At 35.8% G+C, this 26,312-nt stretch overlaps 1 protein-coding gene across 1 annotated transcript in view; it reads left to right on the top strand.

Annotated features, from left to right (window-relative positions):
* LOC142840990 (odorant-binding protein-like) overlaps positions 1-25,049 on the top strand; it is a 34,650-nt gene extending 9,601 nt beyond the window's left edge. Inside the window, exons 3-5 of the mRNA XM_075957687.1 lie at positions 22,329-22,399; positions 24,221-24,331; positions 25,006-25,049. Of these exons, the coding sequence (XP_075813802.1) occupies positions 22,329-22,399; positions 24,221-24,331; positions 25,006-25,049 (226 nt within the window). The remainder of the gene's footprint in view (positions 1-22,328; positions 22,400-24,220; positions 24,332-25,005) is intronic.
* The last annotated feature ends 1,263 nt before the right edge of the window (positions 25,050-26,312 follow it).

The following is a 26,312-nucleotide window of genomic DNA, read 5'->3' as shown; positions in this document are numbered from 1 at the left end:
TTAAAGTGTCAAAGTAAATTTGTGAATAGGAAAATCACTCTGCTTTAATGGAAATCTAAAGAAGTATCTTGTCAGGGGATATCCTATGAAGAAGAATTTTCCTGTATATTAGCTCAATAAAATCTTATTGTTTGCAACAAGGATTGCTGTTTTCTGCTGTTGTTGTAGGCTTTTTTCTTTTTTGGTAAATTGAAGATCTATAAGAAAAGCTATTTGAGGGTAGGGTAGAGTTATGCATAGGCATGCCATAGATCTAAATGCTTAAGAAGAAATTTCTAGAATTCTGCCTCCTCTCCGCCACGGCCTTCCATTTTCCTCCCCCTCCCCAGCCCAAAGAGCAATCAGGGTTCCCTGCCCTGTGGGAAGTCCAAGGACCACCCAGCTCCATCCAGGTCTAGTAAGGTGAGCATCCAAACTGCCTGGGCTCCCACAAATCCAGTACATGCAGTAGGATCAAAAACCCATTGCCATTGTTCTTGAGTTCTCAGTAGTCCTCATTGTCCACTATGTTCAGCGAGTCCGGTTTTATCCCAGGCTTTTTCAGACCCAGGCCAGCTGGCCTTGGTGAGCTCCCAATAGAACATCCCCATTGTCTCAGTGTGTGGGTGCACCCCTCGTGGTTCTGAGTTCCTTGCTCGTGCTCTCTCTCCATCTGCTCCTGATTTGGACCTTAAGATTTCAGTCGGGTGCCCCAATGTGGGTCTCTGTCACTGTCTCCTTTCATCACCTGATGAAGGTTAATATTCAGGAGGCTGCCTATATGCTTTTCTTTGGGTTCAGCTTCTTATTTAGCTTTTCTAGGATCGCGAATTATAGGCTCAATGTCCTTTATTTATGGCTAGAAACCAATTATGAGTGAGTACATCCCATGTTCCTCTTTTTGGGTCTGGCTTACCTCACTCAGGATAGTGTTTTTTATTTCTGTCCATTTGCATGCAAAATTCAAGAAGTCATTGTTTTTTACTGGTGAGAGGTACTCTAATATGTATATATCCCATTGAAGGGCATTTCGGTTGTTTCCAGGTTCTGGCTGTTACAAACAATGCTGCTATGAACATAGTTGAACATATACTTTTGTTGTATGATAGGGCATCTCTTGGGTATATTCCCAAGAGTGGTATTGCTGGGTCATTTTCTTTAGAGAAAATACCAATGAGTTAATGTATTAATTCAATGCATTAAAACTGCCCTCTTATCACAGTACTAAACCTGAATACCAAGCTAAGAAACTTATCCTCACAGTTATTGAGAACAAGTAGTGACTGATTCTCCCTTTTCCTTTAAATGGTCAACAAGCATAGAAACACATCCATCAGTTATTAATCTAATGTCAACTTGGTTTTTAAAATCCTCCTTATTGCTCACTGGTAGATGGAAGTCATTCTTTCAAGGAACATCAGAGCCAAAAGGCAGAAAACTAGGCTACATGATCAAATATTAAAATTATTCAGACTTTGTAGCGGCGTAAACGAATGCAGACAGTTTGTAAAAATATATACAGTTTTAATGTAGAAATAGACTTACAGAACCACCGTTCCCGCGGAGACCAGGAAAGTAGAAGAGACAGCTCAGAGCATGCTCGCCAAATTTATAGGCAGACATTAGCCCGAGGCGAACACGCCCCCTAAGGGGCGGGACTTATCCCTACATCTCCCCTTTTTGTCTAAATAAGACAGAACTAAACCAAATACAACTACATACAATAACAACAAATAATAAATATAACAAACAATATTGAGAACAAAAGCTTTGCTAAACATTCTATCTCAAGGAGTCCAAATAATGTAAAGAGTAACTACAATTATATAATCTTCAACTCAGTCAAAGATCTGAGAAGGGAATAAACACCACTCAACAAACGAGATATATCCAAAATGTGCAACAATTGACAGAGACAACTGACTACCTGGGTAATCACCCAAAGTCTAGTTTGCAATGTTGAGTCAACCAATTTTGGCTAAGGCTTAACATAACTGACATACCATTATTAAAGGCAAGGAACTTTTCAAAACTATCTTACCCTGTCTTGGCAGGATATGACAGTCCTGTTTTATCCACTGATGCACGCTCTGTATCTGTGTCAGTGGTTGAGGTATGGGCATTTCTTTGCCCAAAGGTCAGTTCTGCCAAATAGAAAGGCTCCAGGTGGAGTGTCTTTGGTGCTCAACATTCTCTCGGGAATAGAGTGGTGTTGCCAGGAGCAATTGTGTCTCACTATCACGAAACTCTGAGTTAGATTAAAGGCCATTTTCTACAGCTCTTTGAAGAGGTTGAAGACTATCTATCTATACTGAGTATAATCTCTATATATCTAAAGAACCTGATTAATCTGATTATAAATGACAAACTTAGATGACTATTTATCTATATAATTCTCAATATCTATCTAACTTAAAGACTAAGACAATAAACAACTGTGTAACAAATGAGGATAATGACCTCCAAATATAAACACTGTACAAATATACATTGCAATATGGTAAATATATATCAATACACAAACATTATATAAGTATCTTAATCAGAGGTAGAAATGTACATTGCAATATGGTAAATGTATACAATATATATATATATCAATACAATATATGTCAATACATAAAAATGTTTTAAACGGACATAGAAACATGCATGAATACAATAGTCAGTATAATTTAACTTTGTATCAATATATAAGAATTGATACCAATATATTTGTCTAAAAGCAGTAACTCACAATTATAAATCTATTATCCCATCATTCCCACTTTTTTTTTTCAAAATGATCCCTGAGCTTATAAAATTCCTCCCCCAACCTCCCAACCCCTAAATGATGTCCCTAAACCCAGGGGTAAACTTTACTGGGAGAGGGGACGTAGTCCTCTAGAATTACTTCCAGCTGTCATGTGGGGGACGTTCTTTCTGGGGGATCCTGTGAAAGTAAAATGATGGTTAAATTTCAAGAACAATGTCTTTTAAAATTTCAAATAGTCTCTGAGTATTTTGTGCAGGTCTGGCCAGAATGTTGTACTAATGTTTCAGCTAAACAAGTTGGGATCGTCTTGTGCAGTTGGTATCCAAAACAGGTCTTGTAGTAGTGCTATCAGTATCATGACGTCATATCAACCAGGTAGAGTTGTTGTTGTGGGGCCCCATCTTCTTCCTGGAAACTTCAAATGTTACTTTGGGGAAAACTCATTGTTCATTGTGAAAAACTTAAACATTAATCATATATATATATATATATATATATATATATATATATATACACACACACATATATATTCAATAAAAGGCATGATATATATATATATTCAATTAAAAGTATGATAGATATGAAGAAAAGCAAGGATGTTTTCTAAACTCATATTTCTTTCTGTCCCATATCATGGCTCTTGACATGAGACAGAAACTCCAGAAACTCTGGGTTTTTCTCTTACTAACAGGCTTGGAATTGGAGAGGGACTGAGCCAGAGTCCAACTTCAAAACCAGCTCTATATATTTATAAAGAAATGTTTAATAAGACATATAAATAAAAATTAATACTTACAAAATGTGTCCATCCATCAGTAATTAAATATTCAGGGTCCCTCAATTTCTTTGAAGATGAGTATTTTCCTGTGGAGATAAGAAAAGAACCCTGCCTCCAACCTATCTGTATTTCTTACCATCAGTATGTTCACCATCCTTATGAAAGAATTCTTATTTATCTTTTCCAAGTGGCTTCTCTTCTTCAAACTGAACCTTTATTAATTTTGATGGTATCCACAATTTTTCCTCACCTGTGGAGATAAGAGCAAAACCCCTTCCCCAACGTAGCACATATCCTGGCTTCCATTGTGAGGTCAGCACATCCTTGAAATAAACTGGTTGATTTAGTTCAGTAGACTTTTCCATTATCCAATGTCTTTCTGCAGCCGTTGTTCCCTTCTCATTAGCGTTGAGAAAATTCAAGGTTAACAAAGCATTGTGTAGCCTATTTCTGGGGGTGTTTTCCACCCCTTTATGTTTGTTCAACATATCTTTTATAGTTCGATTTGATCTTTCTATGACTGCTTGACCTGTAAGATTGTATGGTATACCTGTAACATGCTTGATATTGTAATAATCAAAAAAAAGTTTCATTTTTCTAGAAACATAAGCAGGACCATTGTCTGTTTTTATTTGTGTAGGTATACCCATGATAGCCATGACTTCTAATAAATGAGTGATTACTGAATCAGCTTTTTCTGAACTTAAAGCAGTTGCCCACTGAAAGCCTGAATAAGTGTCAATGGTGTGATGAACATATTTTAATTTGCCAAATTCTGCAAAGTGGAACACATCCATCTGCCAGATTTCATTCCTTTGGGTGCCCTTTGGATTAGCCCCTGCAGGCAGTGGCGTTTGGTTATAGAAAGAGCAAGTAGGGCATTTCTTTACAATCTCCTTAGCTTGTTGCCATGTAATTGAGAACTCTTTCTTCAAACCTTTGCTATTAACATGGTGTTTTTTTATGAAATTCAGAGGCTTGTAGCACACTACCAATCAGTAATTGATCAATTTCTACATTACCTTGTGCTAGAGGACCTGGCAGACCCGTATGGGATCCGATGTGTGTTATGTACATAGGGCAAAGCCTGTTCCTGATCAAATCTTGAACCTGGAGAAACAATGAGGTTAGTTCAGTATCATCAGGTATAAATTCAGCAGTTTCAATATGTAAAATAACTCTTTCTGCGTATTGTGAATCTGTAACTATATTAATAGGTTCTTTAAAATCCCTTAGCACCATAAGAATGGCATATAATTCTGCCTTCTGGACAGAATTATACGGAGTTTGTTCCACCTTATCCAAGTCTTCTGATTTGTAACCTGCCTTCCCTGATTTATTGGCATCAGTATAGAATGTACGGGCTCCAGTTATTGTAGCATCACAGACGATTCGAGGAAGAATCCAAGAAGTTCTCTTTATGAAGTTAAGCCGCTTGCTTTTTGGATAGTTGTTATTAATGTCTCCCAAAAAATTAGCACAAGCTCTTTGCCATGGTTCATTATCTTCCCATAATTTCTTTAGTTCATCAGCAGTGAAGGGCACTATAATTTCTGCTGGGTCTATGCCTGCTAGTTGACGAAGTCTCAGCTTGCCTTTTATAATTAACTCAGAGACTTTTTCCACATAAGTTTTCAGTTTCTTACTTGGTTTATGTGGTAAAAAGATCCATTCCAAAATAATATCATCTCTCTGCATTAAAATTCCTGTAGGAGATATTATTGATGGTAGTATGACAAGAATACAATCGAGCTCTGGATTCACCCTGTCCACATGTGCCTGTTGTAATTTTTCCTCAATCATTGTCAGTTCCTTTTCTGCTTCAGCTGTTAATTCTCTGGGACTGTTTAAATCTTTATCACCATCCAAGGTTTTGTTCAAATGAATTATTAAATCAGGTGTTATTCCAATAGCTGGTCGTAGACTGGAAATGTCTCCTAACAGTCTTTGAAAGTCATTAAGAGTCCGTAGGCGATCTCTCCTAATTTGTGCTTTTTGTGTCTTAATTTTTTGCAAACCTATTTTATAACCTAAATAATTAACAGAATCTCCCTTCTGAATCTTTTCAGGAGCAATTTGCAATCCCCATTTAGGTAAAAGTATCTTTATTTCTTCAAACAGTCTGTTCAAGGTATCCATGTTTGAATCGGATAACAAGATGTCGTCCATGTAATGGTAAACTATAGATTTGGGAAATTTCTTGCGCATTATTTGCAATGGTTGGTTCACAAAATATTGGCACAGGGAGGGGCTATTTAACATACCCTGGGGGAGAACGGTCCAGTGGTACCTCCTCGAAGGTTGAGAATTGTTATAAGTAGGCACTGTGAAGGCAAATTTTTCTCTATCTTCTTTTTGCAAAGGTATAGTGAAAAAACAATCATTTAAATCAATAACTATGAGAGGCCATCCTTTTGGTAATAAAGAGGGCAAAGGAATTCCAGATTGCAGAGGGCCCATAGGTTGAATAACCTTGTTGATGGCCCTGAGATCTGTCACCATTCTCCATTTACCTGATTTTTTCTTAACCACAAATACAGGAGAATTCCAAGGGCTGGTAGATTCTTCTATATGTCCAGCATCTAATTGTTCTTGTACCAGCTATTCTAAAGCCTGTAACTTTTCTTCAGCTAAAGGCCATTGCTTTGTCCATGTTGGTTTCTCAGTCAACCATTTTAGAGGCAAGGCTGTTGGTATCTCTGAAGGGACATCAATTGCTTGTTCTTTTACAGCCTGAATGGCCGGTTTTCTCCGTTTGTAATATCTTTTAATATTATTCTCAGAACTATAGGCTCTAGAAGTAGCAGGAATGTTAATTTCGGTATTCCATTGTTGTAATAGGTCACGACCCCATAAATTCATTGCAATATTGGCTACATATGGCTTTAATTTTCCTATTTGTCCCTCTGGCCCTATACATTCAACCCATCTCGTGCTCTGCCTTACTCGAGATAGGGTTCCAATTCCCAGGAGCTGAACATTTACATTCTGAAGAGGCCAATACGGATGCCAAGATTCTGGGGTAATGATACTTACATCAGCACCTGTGTCCAGCAGGCCAGTAATAAAAATGCCATTTACACACACTCTCAGTTTAGGTCTTTATTTATAGAAGTTTGCCAAAACACACGTAACTTATCTTTCTGATCATTATTGCTTGTAACAGTAGGCATGGGGCTTCCTAATTGTCCTGATGAGGCACGTTCTCTGCAGAAACTGGATATGACTGAACCATGTTTGCCATGGGGGCCTGTGAGGCCCCCCCTCTCACGCTTCCCGACTGTATCAGGTTGCCTTGTCTATCTCTTGTAGACCTGCATTCATTCGTCCAATGTCTGCCTTTTCCACATCTTCTACATAAACCTGAAGGCTGAGTCCTCCTATTTCTGTTATTTCTAGAAGATGCATTATTATTATTATTTCTGAAAGATGCATTATTATAATTATTATTATTTCCGAAAATCCGTTGTCTACAATTCCTTTTCATATGACCCATTTTGCCACAATTAAAACATTTGGTATTCTGGTGTCTCCTTTTACCATTGGAAATTGCTTCTTCTACCCATGCTTCAGTGCCATAATCAAATGTATCAACATTGAGTGTATGCAAGACCCGTTCTTCCAAAGGCGCTGATCTGAGCTTTAAAGGCCCCAAAATTCTTTTGCATTCCACATTTGCATTTTCATAAGCCAAAGACTCAATCCTTATATGTCTTGCTTCTGGGTCAGATATCCCTATTTGTACAGCCTTAGTTAATCTTTGTAAAAAGTCACTAAAGGATTCTCTCTGACCCTGTTTAACTCTGACAAATGATTCCATTCTCTGTCCTGGGTCTTGTACCCTGTCCCAAGCCCTTAAGGCTGCTGTAGTACACATGGAGAGTGTGTTTTCATCCAAATTAGCTTGTTCCTGAGGGTCAGAAAAGAGCCCTTCACCTACAATTTTATCTAGGGAAATGTCAATTCCCTTTGCTTTTTCCTGCTGTTCTAAGAGTCTAGCCTCTTGCCTGAATAAGCATTGCCATTTCAATTGCGGTCCACTCTCAAGTACTGCAGAGCTCAGCTGGAGCCAGTCCAAGGGGGTTGCTCTGTTTGTCGTGGCCCAAGATCTTAGCATCTCTTTAACAAAAGAGGCTTGCATCCCAAAAGTCATGACAGCCTGTTTAATTTCCTTGAGGTCATTCATACGGCCAGGCTCCCATGTATCCTCCTTGATGACCCTAGGGTTTCTGGAACCAACCACCTTCTCTGTTGTTATTACTGGAAAGGCAGGTAGAGCTGTAGGTAGAGCTTTGTGGAAATTGTCCCGGAGAGATTTACCCACAGATGTAGTAAAAATTTGCCCTTCTACCCTTTGCTCTTCTTCATCAGAATTTAGAAATTCCTCAATCTTTTCAATTCTATTCACTATTGCCTTCTGCAATGTCTGAATCTCCTGTCCAGAATTATGTTCCAAAGCCTTCATTGAGGATTCTAAAGTATGAAGTTTGTCCATTAGAGATAACATATCATCTTTGGACATAATTTTTATGGCATAAACCGTGCCTTCTTGTATTGACAATCTTTCCGTCAATCTGTCATAAGCTTTAGACAAAATACGATTGTCACATTCAGCAGTTTTGATTCTCTCAGTTAATGTTTCATTTCCTACAGAAAGGGACTGAATCTTATTGTCCAAATCAGCTGTTCCCTCTTCCATAGTAATGAATTTCTCCTTAACATCAGTCTGGAGAACTCCAAACTGATTCTTGAGAAGATTGTTATCAGCCTGGAGAACTTCAAACTGATTCTCAAGAAGATTGTTATCAGCCTGGAGAACTTCAAACTGATTCTCGAGAAGATTGTTATCAGTCTGGAGAACTTCAAACCGATTCTTGAGAAGATTGTTATCAGTCTGGAGAACTTCAAACTGATTCTTGAGAAGATTGTTATCAGCCTGGAGAACTCCAAACTGATTCTTGAGAAGATTGTTATCATTCTCAATTGTTTTTAAGCATTCAATCTCTGCCTTAAGAATCCTGGATTCGTCTTGTAAAGACTTTATCATATTTCTATTATCACACCATTTGGTGCCAATGAAAACTACGAATCCCAGAAGGATCCATAGAGGTGGCGTGATAGACACCTCTTGTAAAATCTCCCACATGGTACAATTAAAAATACTGTTAAATTCTTGAACAGTAATGTGTTCAGACATTTTATTTATAAAAGAAAATTCTTTTACCTGCAATGATCGGTTCCTGCCAGTTGTTGGTCTCTGTGTTTTTGGAGCCTGTCCTAGAACTAGCTCTTGTAGACCAGGCTGGCCTCAAACTCACAGAGATCCGCTTGCCTCTGCTTCCCAAGTGCTGGGATTAAAGGCGTGCGCTACCACTGCCTGGCCGGCCTCAAACTCACAGAGATCCGCCTGCCCTTGCCTCCCACGTGCCAGTATCAAAAGCGTGCGCCACCACTGCCCGGCCAAGTCACTTTGTGTCAGACCAAATCTGCCGCTGTGGCAGCTTTTGTTGCAAAACCGCAGGTACTTGAGCTTCTGCTAATTCAGGCAGTGGGGTTCCACTGCAAAACTTAGCCAAGGCAGGCAGAATGGGCCTGTGTGGCCGAGTATGTCTGGGACTCGGCACTGGGGCCGGAGTCACGAACTGAAAAACAGCACCCAGGAGGGTGCTGTGTTAGCTAGCTGGCTACCCGCTTGAGTCGGGGGCAAAATAGCCCAACGTTGGACGCCAAAATGTAGCGGCGTAAACGGATGCAGACAAGTTGTAAAAATATATACAGTTTTAATGTAGAAATAGACTTACAGAACCACCGTTCCCGCGGAGACCAGGAAAGTAGAAGAGACAGCTCGGAGCATGCTCGCCAAATTTATAGGCAGACATTAGCCCGAGGCGAACACGCCCCCTATGGGGCGGGACTTATCCCTACAAGACTTCCACTAATTATTTAATAAGTTTTGGAACACACAAATTTCAAGCGTTTCACAAACCATAGGATATATTCTTTGGGAAGGATGCAGGGAGTTCAAGGACTCTGTGTGAGTCATGTGCCATTACCCTGAATCTGAAATCATAAAATTTATCAATATTTCATACTTTGTTTTTGACTCTACAATTATTTTCTTATTTGTTCAAATAAGCAGTATGCTATGTATTGATTAAATACAATTATTCTTTCAAAATTCCAAATGTGTTATGCATGTGTGTATGTACAAACACACACACACACACACACACACACACACACACACACACACACACCAGAATATTTTTATTCTGCTTACTCTTATCTCACATTTCTCAAATCTTTATGGTCTGAGAACTTCAAAGCTCCCCTAACAAAAAGGCTTTTTTTAGAGATCCATTTTTTTATTTTTAAGAATATATCTAATCAGTGTGACTATAGGTAGCTTTGGAAAACAGTGGAACTCCTGAGTCCTCTCCAATAGATAAAATATTGAAGACAATGTCTCTCATCAGAAAAAAATTTTCAATGGCCCATAGTTTAGTATAGAATGGTAAACCACATAAGTGAGCTCTTAATTCAGATCTCCCAACATATACACAATGTCTAGTAAAGTCTCATTGCAGGCAACTATATGGCACATGAATTAACGTTAGAAGTTTACAAGTATGACTTCATAAAAGAAAAAAATATATAGTAAAAGAAACAATAAACTGTGTGAAGAGGAAGCCCAAAATGGAGTGAATCTTTGCCAGCTCTACCACTGGCAAGATTAAAGTCCAGAATATATAAAGAACTCCAAAAATAGAGGCAGATACTAAACTCCATTCAAGAGCTTAGAACTTACGCATTTTTTAAATGAGAGAGAGAGGGAAATTGCTCAAAATGTATAATAAAACCATCTGTCTGTACTAGTCATTTAGATATCCTTATCAAAGCACTGTTAAAATTTCTTCAAACTCAAGTAAGAAGGGCAAAGGCAACAAACAGGAAAAGCAAGAAGGGGTGAAGGGAAAAGGCAGTGCTCATTAACTCTTGGTGGGTTTGCTAAATTTTACCACTCTATAAGCCAGTGTGGATTATTGTCAAGAGGTTGACCGTACATCTAGCATATGAAACAACTATACCATTGCCTGTCACATGCCCAAAGAAAGTGACTTCTTATTCAAGGACATGTTTTAGGTCACGTTAACTATTGCTTATTTCACAATAGCTGAAAAATGTAAACCACATTAATACTCTTCAAGTAAAGAATGGATAACGAAAGTGTTTACCATGTAATATAGAACACAATTCAGCTTTAAATAAACATGGGTCTTGAAATTTACAGGTAAATGAAATGAAGCAATAAAGTCCATAATGAGTGAGAAAAGCCAGGCCAAGACACTACAAACATCACATTTTCTTTTTCATCTGGATTTCCCAGCTATAAATTTATAGATATGAGTGTACATTGTTGAGTAAACAAAAACATCAGAACAGTGTAAAGGAACCTAATGCAGGTTAGGCCTGCTGACTGGGAAGTTAATGATAAATAAGGGATATATAAAGATGAAAACAGAATCATAGGGCCAAGGTTTCAAGTGGGGATGAAGGAGATAATTTAATACAACAGTGGAATGGTACTGGAAATAATAACAAAGACATTTGATGAATCCTCAAGAAATCATATTTTATTTATTTTTAAATTTTGTGTTTATATTTTATATTTACCTAAAGCTATACTTTATATGCATGTCAATTTAAGATTATATATGTACATGTGCATAAAAAATGTATATTAAAAGAAGCTAAGCCTCTTGGGCTGATAGAATTCCCACTGGAATGAAAGACTAAGAATTAGGTAATATCCAGAATAACAAAACTTCTTTTGAATGATTTATCAGTCTGAAATTGTTACTGCCAGAACAATATAAATTTTGTATTCTGAGCTTGGTTGCATCTCAGAGGTTGTGGGTTGGTCCATATGGCTAAAGTTACCATAGAGTTAGGACACATGGTACACATAATCTAACTGCACCAAAGATCCTAAATTTTCTTTCTTGTCATTTCTCTCCCCTTTTTCCAGAAAGTACTATTTATAACGCCAAGGAGGAAAAACAAATGACTCTTCCAAGATGAATCACCTATGAAGAATGACAATAGAAGCATTTCAAGATAAGCGAAAAGGTACAAGAAGTGACTCTCTTATGTTAATGACAACCAAAAGTTGTCTGTTAAGACTCAAGGACTGCACAAATGGAGGCAAATCATTCCTGGCACTGGACACTTTTTCAAGTGCCCAGGATTAGTGAGGTCATAGAGTTAAGGAAATTATCTACTACAAATTTGCTAGACCAGCACAATATCCTCCTTTATCTTTATAACCAGAAATAAGTGTAAGTAGATCTCCCTATTGAGTAAAGTCTCTCATTTCTCTTTACTTCAAATGGAAACCATCCCAGAAACCTATGCCTGGACACGAGGTAGACAACAACAGATTGTGGAAGCCAGGACCCAATGGATTAATTTACATCTCAGCTTCAGCATCTAGGGATCAGGGAACATCTCTGAAGAGGGTGTATAATGATACTAAAAGCCAGAATTACAAGAATTCTGCTGTGCCATATTCATTGTAAGACATTGTAGAATTAATGATGGGAAAATGTCAATATCAATGGCAATGTTATACAAAAGTATAAATTTATGCAGAGTTTCAGCACTGAAAAATGACCACAATTATCTAATGAGTGTTTGAATGAGGAGAATTAGATTCACCCAGGGACTGTGATTGATTGTTCAATGCAGAGTAGTAAGTCCTGAAACCATATATATTCAAGAAATTGTACTCATTAGGTTTTGTGTGTGTGTGTGTGTGTGTGTGTGTGTATCAGTAATAATTTAAGTAAGTGGGTCTGATGTTGAGTGGGTGAGTGCAAAACAGATGTTTAAGTTTGGGTAGCTGTGAGAGACTTGACGGAAAAGAAGGAAAATGATGTAAATTAATCACAACTGAAGACAACAAAATGTAATAGAATAGCTACTGATATGTAAAGAACACATTGACATTTGAGTTTGGATTATTTTACTAATATAACAGAGCACTGAACTTCATATGTTTTGTATCAGGACTGTGATTCATTTGAATCTTCTTAATGTTAACTATGTTATTTTCCCCTTTGTTGACTACTTTTATATATCATTACACATCTTGAAGGATAAGGCATTTCCATATATACATAGTTTCAATTGAGTTACTCCTAACAGGAACCCTTTCTCAATTCTGTAGCTTCTGATTCTAGTGTCTGACAAGTTTACTTTTGCAAAGAAAAAGACAGACAAGAAGAAACAAAATAAATTATGGAGAAGTACATTGATTTCTCTGTGGGATGTGTGGACCTAAGAATCAGACATACAAAATAAGGACAAATACCTTATGTATGTAAAGTTGTATATACCATGGAAGATATTGCCTGAGTTTTTCCTTTGAGCAAAACCTTAATATAAGACTCATTACTCATAAGATAAATGTAAAATAAAATTCAAGGAAATGTGAAAGAAATTTTAAAGAATTGGTTTCAGATAGAGGGATGTATTTATAGCAGACATTAAATTTTAATTTTTTTATTCCTTTAACATTAAGATATATTGTAGCCACACCAATTACTTCTTACATTTCTTCCTTCTGTACCATCCAATATCCCCCTCCACACTGTCATAATTCAGGAAAAAATTCTCTTAAGTTAATTGTTGTCATAATCAAAATTCTGAAAATTTGATGAACTAACATGAGTGTTTTATTAGTAAAGATAAAGCAAGGGAAATAGAGTGAATAAATTTATTTAGTGTTCTATAAATCTTTCCAGAAAATGATACCCTTAACTTAGTTTGTGCATATGTGTATACTCACACAAAGACACAGGTAGTTTCCTTGCACATTAATGTCAGAGAGGAGAGTGAGATGGAGGAAGAAGGAAATATTTAGAAACTGTTCTGATTTGATCTCAACCTGAACAGATGAGGCAAATTGCCTAGGATTAACATGACAACAAAGCTGCAGGAACTGTTGATATTGTGGACTCTGAGGTGATTTGTCACTCAACAGAAAATAAAGAATATTTACTTTTCAGACCCTCATGGGAGATTCAACTTTGTGTTCTAAACTTCAGTATGATTTTTAAAAATACTTTGTGTCTTTTTTTAATATATTGGGGCCAAAATGTATATATTAATTTGGGAATGTAAAAACACACCATATAGTGGAAAGTATAAGGAGATAGTTGTCAATGTATATTTAGAAGCATCTTGATAAGCACAAGGGAAAAATCCTATTAAACATAAACACATTTTTGGAGAGGAACAAATAACTTCAGAAGTTTCTGAATCATTTTTCTCATGAGCTATGTCAAGTAGAAACATAGATTTTTGTAACTAAAAAGGGAATCTGAGGAAACTTTAGAAGAAATAGCTTGTTAAAGTCTAAGAACTTGGAAATAGTATGTGGGAAATCATTTACTGAAAACATCAATATATGAATGCTTTATTCTATGATTTCCAAAGAGATGAAGAGGAGAGGCAAATTTTATTACCCTTTATATAATAGAGATGATTAGAGATTTCCCTCTATATGCTGTTATTAGAATCAATGAATAAGGAAATGCTTTGGACCTATAGCAGGTCAGAACTTAGGTAGGTGAAAAAAACTAAATGGCAGGCTGGGAGAAAGAAGGCAGAGTTGAGAAAGAAGCCAAGTAGTCCACCAGAGACAGATGCTGAAAAAATCACTTGGTAAACGAGAGCCATGTGGTGATATACAGATTAATAGAGATGGTTTAAATTAATATGTAAGAATAAGCCAATAAGAAGCTAGAGCTATGGGCCAACAAGTGATTTAATAAATATAGTTTCTGTGTGAGTATTTTGATTCTGGGTGGCTGGGACAAACAAATGGCCTGCTACTACATAGAGACTATGAGACATAGTGGTGAAGTAGTAAACACAGAATGAATATGCTTTTACTGAAGCAAGGCATTAGAAATATCCAGAACATGTTCCTAACATAAGAAGAAGAATGATGATGGAAGGAGAAAATACTGAAATAATATTGATAACAAACCTTTTAATAAAGAAACAATTATTTGTATTATCACTAATAGTTTATTAATACTAATAAATTCTATTAATTATATTTATTGTTATTAAAATGCTATTGATAATTATTAATAATAAAATAAAATAAATCACTTCCAATTTAACATCAACCTCAATGATGATAATTGAATTTGATGATATAGGACTCCTACACAAAAGGCACTGCTTGAAGTTGGGTATTCTATTTGTCACTCAATTGAAATTTAAAGAGTATTGATTTTCTGAGTTATCATGGTTGATTCATTTTGGGGATGTTTATACCATAGTGTGTATTAAACGAAAAGCACAGCTCTTTTATAAATTATCAGGGTCTAAAGATGGTTATTAATTGGGAATATTAATGTATTTTACTATTTCATTAAAATGTCAAGGAGCATATTGTTGGGGGATATGCTTTGCAGAAGAATTTTCATAAACATTTCAGTAAAAGGTCACTCCTTACAGTGCATTAATTGTTCAGTAAAGTGAATATACATAATCAGAATTTCCTGAGTTGGTTCCACAGTACAGAGAGCTACATATAGGAAAATGTAAGATCACTACATTTAAGAAGCAAAGCTGGGAGGTATTTAGGAGAACTTATCACTTAAAGCTATCAAATCTTGGATAGAGGACAGAGGAAAAAATGTTTTTACAAAAATCATTGTTCTCCATTGTCCTATGAAGAAGATAGAGACAGACAGACAACAAACACAGAGAGAGAACAAAAGAGAGACAGACAGACAGAGACAGAGAAAGAGACAGAGAGAGGGAAAGAGCAGGATAGAGATGAACTTTGTCAGAATTTACATGATTGTGACTTAGAGATACACTGAAGAAATAGTTGATAGAAAGTTCATACATTGAGAAGATATTTAATAACCTTATTCATATCAACACATGTACTCAGAATGTTAAACATATTACTTTCTTTTTTATTGATTTTTGTTGAGCTGTACATTTTCTTCTGCCTCTATCCCCCCTTAGGCCCTCCCCCAAGGTTACAGTCCTCCCAAATTTAACTCAGGATATCTTGTCTTTTTATACTACCCATGTAGATTGGATCTATGTATGCCTCTCTTATAGGGTCCTTATTGTTGTCTAGGTTCTCTGGGATTGTGATTTTTGGGCTTTTTTTTGCTTTATGTTTAAAAACCACTTATGAGTGAGTACACGTGATAATTATCTTTCTGGGTCTGGGTTACCTCACTCAAAATGATGTTCTCGAGATCCATCCATCAGCCTGCAAAATTCAAGATTTTTTTTCTCCTATGTAGTTCTCCATTGTGTAAGTGTACTACATTTTCCTTATCCATTCTTTGGTCAAAGGACATTTAGGTTGTTTGCAGATTCTGGCTATGACAAGCAATGCTGCAAAGAACAGAGATGAGAACAATATTCGTGGCATGATTGAGCATCTTTTGGATATATACCCAAAAGTGGTATTACTGGGTTTTGAGGAAGGTTGTTTCCTAATTTTCTGAGAAATTACCATACTGACATCCAAAAGAGCTGTACAGTTTGCATTCCCACCAGCATTGCAGAAGTGTACCCTTTACCGCACAACCTTTCCAGCATAAGTTGTCATCCGTGTATTTGATCTTGGTCATTCTTACAAATGTAAGATGGAATCTGAGTGATGTTTTGATTTGTATTTTTCTGATGTCTAAGGTTGTTGAGCATTTCCTTAAGGGTTTTTTAGCCATTTTAGATTCCTCTGTTGAAAGTACTCTCTTTAGGTCGGTACTCCATTTTTTATTGGATTATTTGTTCTTTTTTTATTAAAAATTTCTGCCTCCTCCCCGCCTCCCTTTTCCCTCCCCCTCCCCCCACTCCCTCCCTCCTCCCTCTCCAGTCCAAAGAGCAGTCAAGGTACCCTGCCCTGTGGGAAGTCCAAGGTCCTCCCCCCTCCATCCAGGTCTAGGAAGGTGAGCATCCAAACAGACTAGGCTCCCACAAAGCCAGTACATGCTGTAGGATCAAAACCCAGTGCCATTGTCCTTGGCTTCTCAGCAGCCCTCATTGTCCACCATGTTCAGAGAGTTCAGTTTTATCCCATGCTTTTTCAGTCTTAGTCCAGTTGGCCTTGGTGAGCTTCCATTAGATCAGCCCCACTGTCTCAGTGGGTGGGTGCACCCCTCGCGGTCCTGACTTCCTTGCTCATGTTCTCCCTCCTTCTGCTCCTCATTTGGACCTTGGGAGTTCAGCCAGGTGCTCCAATGTGGGTCTCTGTCTCTATCTCCATCCATCGCCAGATGAAGGTTCTATGGTGATATGCAAGATATTCATTAGCCAGAACCTAGAAACAACCTAGATACCCTTCAATGGAAGAATGGATGAAGAAAGTGTGGAATATTAGAGTACTACTCAGCGGTAAAAAAAAAACAATGACATCTTGAATTTTGCATGCAAATAGATGGAAATAGAAGACACTATCCTGAGTGAGGTAACCCAGACCCAAAAAAATGAACATGGGATGTACTCACTCATAAATGGTTTCTAGCCATAAATAAAGGACATTGAGCCTATAATTTGTGATCCTAGAGAAGCTAAATAAGAAGGTGAACCCAAAGAAAAACATATAGTTATCCTCCTGGATATTGGAAGTAGACAAGATTGCCGGGCAAAAATTGGGAACTGGGGGGTGGGGAGGGATGGGGGAAAAAGTGAGAAGGGGAGGATGGGGAGAGCTTGGGGGAATGGGATGGGTGGGATAAAGGAAGGGTGGATATGGGAGCAAGGAAGTATATATCTTAATTCAGGGAGCCATTTAGGGCTGGCAAGAGTCTTGACACTAGAGGAGTTCCCAGGGGTCCAGAGAGATGTCCCCAGCTAGGTCCTTGGGCAGCTGAGGAGAGAGAGCCTGAAACGTCCCAATCCTATGGACTATTTGTTCTTTTGATGATCAATTTCTTATGTGTATTTTTCTCTATTTTTGAGATCAAAACTCTGTCTGATGTGTGAAGATCTTTTTCCATTCAGTAGGCTGTCACTTTGTCTTGTTGGCCATGTCTTTTGCTTTATGGAAGCATTTCAGTTTCAGGAGGTCCCATTGATTATTTCTCTCAGTGTCTGTGCTGCTGTGGTTATATTTAGGAACTAGTCTCCTGTGCCAATGCATTCAAGTGTACTTCCCACTTTCTTTTCTATAAGGTTCAGTGTGGCTCATTTTATGTTGAGTTCTTTGATCCATTTGGACTTGAGTTCTGTTCATGGTCATATATAAGGCTCTATTTTTATTCTTCTACATGTTGATATCTAGTTATACCAGCACCATTTGTTAAATATGATTTCTTTTTTTTCCATTTAATATCTTTTGATTCTTTGTCAAAAATCAGGTGTTTGTTGGTGTGTAGATTATTATCCAGGTCTTCAATTCAGTTCCATTCATCATTCTGTCTGTTTTTATGCCAATACCTGGCTGTTTTCTGTACTGTAGCTCTGTATTAGAGTTTGAAGTCGTGGGTTGTGATGCCTCTAGAAGTTGTTTAATTGTACAAGATGGATTGTTTGGGCTCTCCTGTGTTTTTTGCTTTCCATATTAAGTTGAGTATCATTCTTTGAGGTCTCTGAAGAATTTGCTGTTTATTGCATTGAATCTGTAGATTGCTTTTGGTAAGATTGCCATTTTACTATATTAATTGTACCTACCCAAGAGCATGGAAGATCTTTCCACTTTTGGTGTCTTCTTCAATGTCATTCTTCAAAAGTTTAAAGTTCTTGCCTTACAAGTCTTCCACTTGTTTGGTTAGAATTACCTTGAGATATTTTATGCTATTTGTGGCTATTGTGAAGGGTGATGTTTCTTTGATGTATTTCTCAGCCATTTTATTAACTTTTACAGGAGGGCTACTTATTTTTTTTTAGTTAATCTTGTATCCTGGTACATTACTGAAAGTGTTTATGAGTTGTAGAAGTTCCTTTGTAGAATTTTTGTTCTTGCTTATGTAAACTATCATATCATTAGCAAAGAGTGAGAGTTTGACTTCTTTTGATATTTGTATCCCTTGATTTATTTGTGGTGTCTTATTGCTCCTTCTAATACCTCAAAAACTATATTGAATAGATTTGGAGAGAGTGTTTCTTGTATTTCTGCTCTCGCCAAGATCTTTATCATGAAAGGATGTTCTATTTTGTTTGAAAGCTTTTGTGGCATATAATGAGACGATCATTTGGTTTTTATTTTTTAGTATGTTTATATGGTAGGTTTCATTGACATATTTTTGTATGTTGAACCATCCCTGTAACTCTGGGATGAAGCCAACTTGATAATGTTGGATGATGGTTCTGATATGTTCTTGGACGACTTGCCAGTATATTATTTAGCATTTTTGTATCAAGTTTTGAGTTAGATTGGTCTGCAATTCTCTTTATTAATGTCTTTCTGAGGTTTGGGTATTAGGGTAATTGGAGCCTCATAAAAATAGTTTGGCAATGTTTCTTCTGTTTCTATCGTGTGAAATAATTTAGGAGTATTGGTTCTTCTTTGAAAATCTTGTAGAATTATGGTCTGAAACCATCTTTTCCTGGGCTTTTTTGTTTGGGAGACTTTTGATAACTGTTTCTATTTCTTCAACACTTATATGTCTGTTTAATTTGCTTCTCTGGTCTGGATTTAATTTTGGTAAGTGATATTTATCCAGAAAGTTGTCCATTTCCTTTATGTTTTCCAATTTTGTGGGGTACAGATTTTCAAAATGTGACCTCATGATTCTCTGTATTTCCTCCATATCTGTTGTTATGTCCCCCTTTTAATTCCTGATTTTGTTAATTTGCATATTCTCTCTGCCTTTTAGTTAGTTTGAATAAAGGTTTGTCTATTTTGTTGATTTTCTCAAAAACCAACTCTTTGTCTCATTGATTCTTTGTATTGTTTTCTTTGTTTATATTTTACTGATTTCAGTTTCCATTTGATTATTTCCTGCCATTTAGTTGTCTTAGGTGGTTTGTTTCTCTTTGTTCTAAAGATTTCAAATGTTAGGTTAATTCACTAGTGTGTAATTTTTCCAACTTCTTTATGTATTTAATGTATATAGGCATTTAGTGCTATGAACAATCCTCTTAACACTGCTTTTATTGTGTCCCACAAATATGGGTATGTTGCGTGGTCCTTTTCATTGAATTTTAGAAAGTTTTTAATTTATCTCTTTATTTCTTCATTGACCCATGGATGATTCATGTAAGCATGGTTTAATTCACATGTGTTTGTGGGCTTTCTAAAATTAATACTATAATTTTTTTAGTTTTAAACCATTTTGATCTGATAAGATATATGGGGTTATTCCAATTCTTTTGTATTTGTTCTTTTTTTTGTACTGAGTATGTGCTCAATTTTTTAGAAGGCTCCATGACATTCTGAAAGGAAGGTATATCATTTTATGTTTGGATGGAATATTCTTTACATGTCTGCTCCATCCATTTGAGTAATATTATCTGTTAGTTCCCTTATTTCTGTTTACTATTTTTGTCTGACTGATCTGCCCAGTGTTGAGAGAGGAGTGTTGTTCTCCCACTATTAGTGTGTGGGGTTTAATGTATGATTTAAGCTTTAGAAGTGTTTCTTTTACATATGAGGATGCCCTTGTTTGGGGACATAGATGTTTAGTATTGACATTTCTTCTTGATGGATTTTTCCCCTGACTAATGTGAAATATCTTTATTTGTCTCTTTTGATTGATTTGAGATTGAAGTCTATTTTGTTAGATATTAGGATAGCTATACCCATTGGTTACTTAGGTTAATTTGATTGGAATAATTTTTCCCAACCCTTTATTTTTAGATGGTGTCTGTCTTTGAGTTTGAGGTGTGTTTCTTGTATGCAGAAGAAGGATAGATTCTGTTTTTGTATCCAGTCTGTTAGCCTGTGACTTTCTATAGGTGAGTTGAGTCCATATATTTTAAGGGATATTAATAACCAGTGATTGCTGTCTCCTTTTAATTTAGTTTTTATTGTTGGTGATATTAATTTGTACATTTCCCCTTCTATGGGATTTGCTGCTATGAGACCACCAGTTGTCTGTCTTTTTTTTTTGATGTAGCCAACTTCCTTTGGTTGGAGATTTCCTTCTGGTATTTTGTTTTGGGCTGGGTCTGTAGCTGGTTATTGGTTAAATATGGTTTTGCCATGGAATATCTTTTTTTGTCCTTCTATGGTGATTGAAAGTTTTGCTGGGTATAGTAGTCTGGGCTGGTATGCAGGGTCTCCTATTGTCTGCATAATGCTTGACCATGACCTTCTGGCTTTCATTGTCTCCAATGGAAACTCAGGTGTAATTCTGATAAGTCTTCCTTTATATGTTACTTGGCCTTTTTCATTTGCAGCTCTTAATATTGTTTCTTTACTCTGTATGTTTAGTGTTTTGATTATATGAGGCAAGGGGACTTTTTCAGGTCCAGTCTATTTGATATTCTGTAAGCTTCTTGTATCTTCATAGGCATGTCTTTCTTTAGGTTGGAAAAGTTTCCTTCTATGATTTCGTTAACTATATTTTCTGTTCTTTTGAGTTGAATAACTTTTCCTTCTTCTGTACCTATTATTCTTATGTTTTGCCTTTTCATGGTGTCCCATATTTCCTGGATATTTTGGGTTAAGCTTTTGTTAGATTTAATTTTTTTGACTGATGAGTTTATTTCCTCTATTGTATCTTCAGTGCTTGAGATTATCTCTTCTATCTATTGTATTCTACTGTTCATGCTTGTTTTTGTGGTTCCCGATCATTTTCTCATGATTTCTATTTCTACAATTCCCTTGGCTTGTGTTTTCTTTATTGTCTCTATTTCAGTTTTCAAGTCTTCAGAAATTTTTTTCATATGTTTGATGGCTTTTTCTTGATTGGTTTTCTTTAAGGGATTTGCTTATGTCTTCCATTTTTTTTCTTTGTCTTTTCCTCCACTTCTTTGAGATAATCTCTCATTTTCTATTTAACAGTTTCAAACATTCTCCTGAAGTTAATTTTAGGTCATTTTCTTCTGCTTCATCTATATTTGTTAGTTCAAGTCTTGCTGTTATAGTGTCTTTATGTTTTACTGGTCTTGTATTGCTCTTTATGGTCTTGCATGTGTTCTTACCATTTCTTCTCATCTTTTCCTCTAATAGGTATTCCATGTAGGAGATTGTAAGAATATCATTTATAGTAATTTGAAACTATGCGTGAGCATTTGGTTCAAAGACATACATGTTATGTTATTCAGTTAATGAAGTCATAACAAACTCTTCTACTCCAAGCTTAGATAAATCTAATATGTAAAAAATTTAATATGTATGTCTCTGACACTCTGGATTCAAAGATCATCTCTCTGACATTTGGATGGTAATGTTTTTTTTGAAATAGTGTATAATACCATAAGAACTTCAAATGCTATTTTCTATATTCTAGACACAATTTTAAGTTTTAGGTTACAAATAAAATCACTTAAAACACAATTATATAATTCAATATATTTATTATCGTTGGACTAGAATAAGAAAATGAACATTACCAATCACACTCAGTGGATAGTTAAATTCAGATAAGGAAGCCATCAAAGTCTTTATAGAAATTTTTAAAATTGCCCCAAATAAAAGAAGTCATGTACATGATTACAAACAGAATAACATTTTCTAAAAAAAGAGTTAGGAGAAGTGAGGTAAACATAGGTACTTCTCTTCCAGCTCCGTACAACTATTCATCAGGTTCATACTTGAAGGTCTTTAATACAAATTCAACTGTTATAAAGAATAAAGAATCATTTGTCTTTATTTTTTAGGGCAAATGGCCAATGTAAAAAAACCAATGTCATTGGGAATAGGCAAGAAGATGGCAAGTACAGAGCAAAGTGTAAGTATAAGATTTGGGAGCTTTCTCTGAACAAAAGCATTGTGAGTGTGCACATACAAGCTGACAATTAAGCCACTCCTAGGTACATAAATCTAGAACAATTTTGGATACATAAAAATGTATCAACCCTTCAAACAGAGTTATGCTACAAAATCAGAGTACATTGTAGGTTATCTGAAGTTTACATGAAGAAGAACACTATTACCTGAAGATGTAAGTAAGGCTAACAAAATATCTCCAAATAGTTTTATGCATGAAAATTTATTTCTAGATAATATTCAGTGTCTTTCCTTTCATACAGTATCTCTGTTAGTTATTGGACAGGCCTGACCAGCACTAATAGGTCTCTCTGGCCTCAAACATATTTGAAAACTTCATGCCTCAGGATATCAAGTAATTATATTACAGACGTTATCTATCAACCTAGATTCATAAATGATTTACCTAACAGTGTTATTTTAAAGATTCCTTTTATCATATTTTGTTGAGATCATAACATTTAGATCATTTGATGATAAACTCAATTTTGAAAAGTAGTTAGGGGAACATCTGTTGAAGAATTTCAGACTGACTCTTTAAATTTGGTAAATTTGCTAAAATGAAAGCAACATTATTCACCTGAATTGTAACTTGTGTGCCATTTGGTTTTGTCTTAAATGAATGGCTTGCACATTCTTCTGGAAAGTCTATTGTTTACTAAACTTTACATGGATATTAAAAAGCAGTCCTGTAATAGAAAAATGTCCAGATCATAAACTACTTTTATTTTCTTGTGAACAAATTTTATCATTAAATCAGTGTCAGTAAGTGTAAATTTCAGACTCACACTTGATATGGGAGAATCTTCTGTTATGTGTTACTTTCATTGGTTAATAAAGAAACTGCCTTGGCCCTTTGATAGGACAGAAAATTAGGTAGGCATAGTAAACCGAACAGAATGCTGGAAGAAAGAAGTAGAGACAGACAGACGCAATGGACAGCCACCAGGTCAGACCTGCTGAATCTTTTCTGGTAAGCCACTACTTCATGCTGCTACACAGGTAATTAGAAATGGGTTAAGCAAGATGTGAGAATTAGCCAATAAGAGGCTGAAACTAATGGTCCAGGAAGTGTTTAAAAGAATACAATTTGTGTGTTGATATTTTTGGTGTAATGCTGGCCATACGGGGACTGGGTGGAATGCAGCCTGCTCACCTCCTTTTTACACACACACCCACAGCAAGAGGAGAGAGAAAGAGAATGAAAGAGTGAGAAAGTGGGGGGAGGAAGAGAGAGAGAGAGAGCCATATGTTCATAAAATTCTCATACACACAGGGACAGACACACGCACTATGAATTTCTAGTAAACTTGAAATGTTCATACTTATATCTTTTCCATCAATAATTTTACAAGAGGAAAATTTTGTGCATATTTCTCATTACTACAGTCTCTTTTTGCATGTGTATTCTTTTTCCCACCAAGTATTATCATGGTGTGACACCAAAGTTTTATATTTTTTTGGAAATTGATAAGTGATCTTTTGGATCTGGTTGAAAGGGAAAGGAATACCCACCATAGTGATCACATAGGTCTTGAAACAAGGAATTCAGAGAACAGGGAAAGTGTCTGTACCTCAGATTTATTATCAGGTTTAAAGAGTATTATAATGGGATATGCAAAATTAATTACTATAGGAATATCTTTGCACACATTTGTCATAGGATAATGAATCAGAGGTGATTGATAGAGTTGCGGTAAATAATAATGTTTAGTCAACAGGTGACATCAAACAAAGTAAAAAGATGAGGGACACTCATTTTGAAATCTTTCTGTTATTACAGCTGAAGGTGACAATACATTTGGACCTGTGTATATAACACCAGAGTTTATAATCTTTGCCAATCAGAATGTGGATAGAACTGGCCAGACAACAAACGTGATTTATGTTTATGGTAAGAATTGTAGTGGGTTTTTTAAAAAATAGTAACAAAAGCATCACCCTACAATTAAGGATTAAATCCGATTTACCCTTCAAATACAGTATCCTGGTATTTCCAAACTCCTGTCCACTAAATAACACTCTGATTTTTTTTGTGGATCAACTTTTACATTATATTATAATTTGAATATCAGGGCCATGGAAGACTTGGGGTAATGAAGGAGACCATTGGAATGTGTTTATGTTCATATTTCCTCACAGGAAAGAAGGGAACAAATTTTCCAAACTTCAGACAATTTTGAGTGTTGTTTGAACATGTGTGTACTAAATTAAAACATAAACTCTAGATTACAGACTTGGAAGAAATGTTAAGATTCCATTGACTGGCAACTATGACTCTTTAGGGTCATGTTTTTTAAAGTGGGTAGGTTTGAGATGAGTGAACCCTCTAGAGAAGTTGTTGGTGTTTTTTTTTTTTTGATACATCATGAAACACTGAAAAGTGATGTAATACCACAATTTAGACTTCATAAAATGTGTCCATGGAATTTGGAAAAAAAATATTATGGCCTGTATTGTCCCATCCAGCATAGATGAAATTAGAGAAGTTGGGCTACTAAGGAAGCAATGTAATTCCTTCAGAAATCTACTGAACATATCTCTGACATTGTCAGTCATCCAATATAGGAAAAGGTCAAACTTTGACTCCTGAACAATATGAAAAAAATTGAGGAATTTGCTAAGGTCCAGAACATTCCACCAGAAAATATTCAAGATGTTCTGGCTATAGGTAACCTCATTGAATATTATTTTGGCCATAGTATTTCTAAATATATACAAACATATTTATTCATATATGTATATTGATTTTATTCATAAATTCATACAGGTATATATACATCCTTAATCTTTCTATCTATCTATTTACTCAGTCAGATTTCTGATTCGGTTTATATTTAGTCATATGTAATCTCTCAGTTTCTATTTCTAGAAATAATCTTTGGAGAGCTGTGCTAATATTCATATGAGAAAATTTATGTCACTTCTTACACTATACATGTTCTCTTACAGATATTTGTCCTAAATAATGACCATCTGTCAGTGAGTAGAAAGAGAATCAATGCCTAACATCTTGATATTTGACTAGGTATGTGCTTATTACATAAAAAATTAGAAATAGGTATGTTACAAAGGAAAAAAATGAACTCCAAATTAGGCAAAATTAAGGTAGAATATCATTTGTCTTTTGAAGGTGAATATCTTACAGTTGCAAAAATGAATGATAGAATATTTTTATTTATAAATCAGTATGATGAACTTTACCTTGTTCAGAATTGTTAACATTTTTATATTGAGGAATATTCTATCAAGAGCTGTGTCTTGTATTTGACAAATATTTCTTTATTTATGATTGTGGGCTATTATTTGTCACAGATTTGTGCATGTATTACTTGTACAACATGTTGATATTTTCAGTATATTCTTTGATACATCTCAATATGAATTTTCATATATGTCACAGAATATCATTATTCTTTGTTGAAAGTGCTCCTATAGAATCCCAAGTACAAAGTATTGGCGAATTCTAGGAAATGACCTGTTTATGTACAACCCATTCTTTATACTCTGTATTGCTATATTGAAGTTTGCATTCATACATTCTCAAGAACAAAATCTTTCCTATTTAATCATAGTTTAATTTTTGCTTGCATTTCTGTACAGATAACAACAGGATGAGAATTATGCATCATATTCTGTGACCATGGAAACAGTATCACATGCCTTTCCCCCTCACCTCTGGAGTCTGGATAAAATATACCAAATTGCTGTCTTATCTTTTCTTTCCCTTCTTATGATATGTGATCTCTTCTTACTTTTTGAATGGTTAAATTAAATGTTTCAAACACCAATAAAGATGTTGTGTAAAGGATCGCATTCAAAAAACATGTATATGTTCACTAAGCTAAGTCAAATAACCACTCTGGTGTAACAAC

This window comes from Microtus pennsylvanicus, chromosome X (genome assembly GCF_037038515.1).
Source record: "Microtus pennsylvanicus isolate mMicPen1 chromosome X, mMicPen1.hap1, whole genome shotgun sequence".
In the NCBI taxonomy this organism is placed as follows: domain Eukaryota; kingdom Metazoa; phylum Chordata; class Mammalia; order Rodentia; family Cricetidae; genus Microtus; species Microtus pennsylvanicus.
Note: the sequence above shows the minus strand (reverse complement) of the source record. Positions and strands in the feature narration are given on the sequence as shown.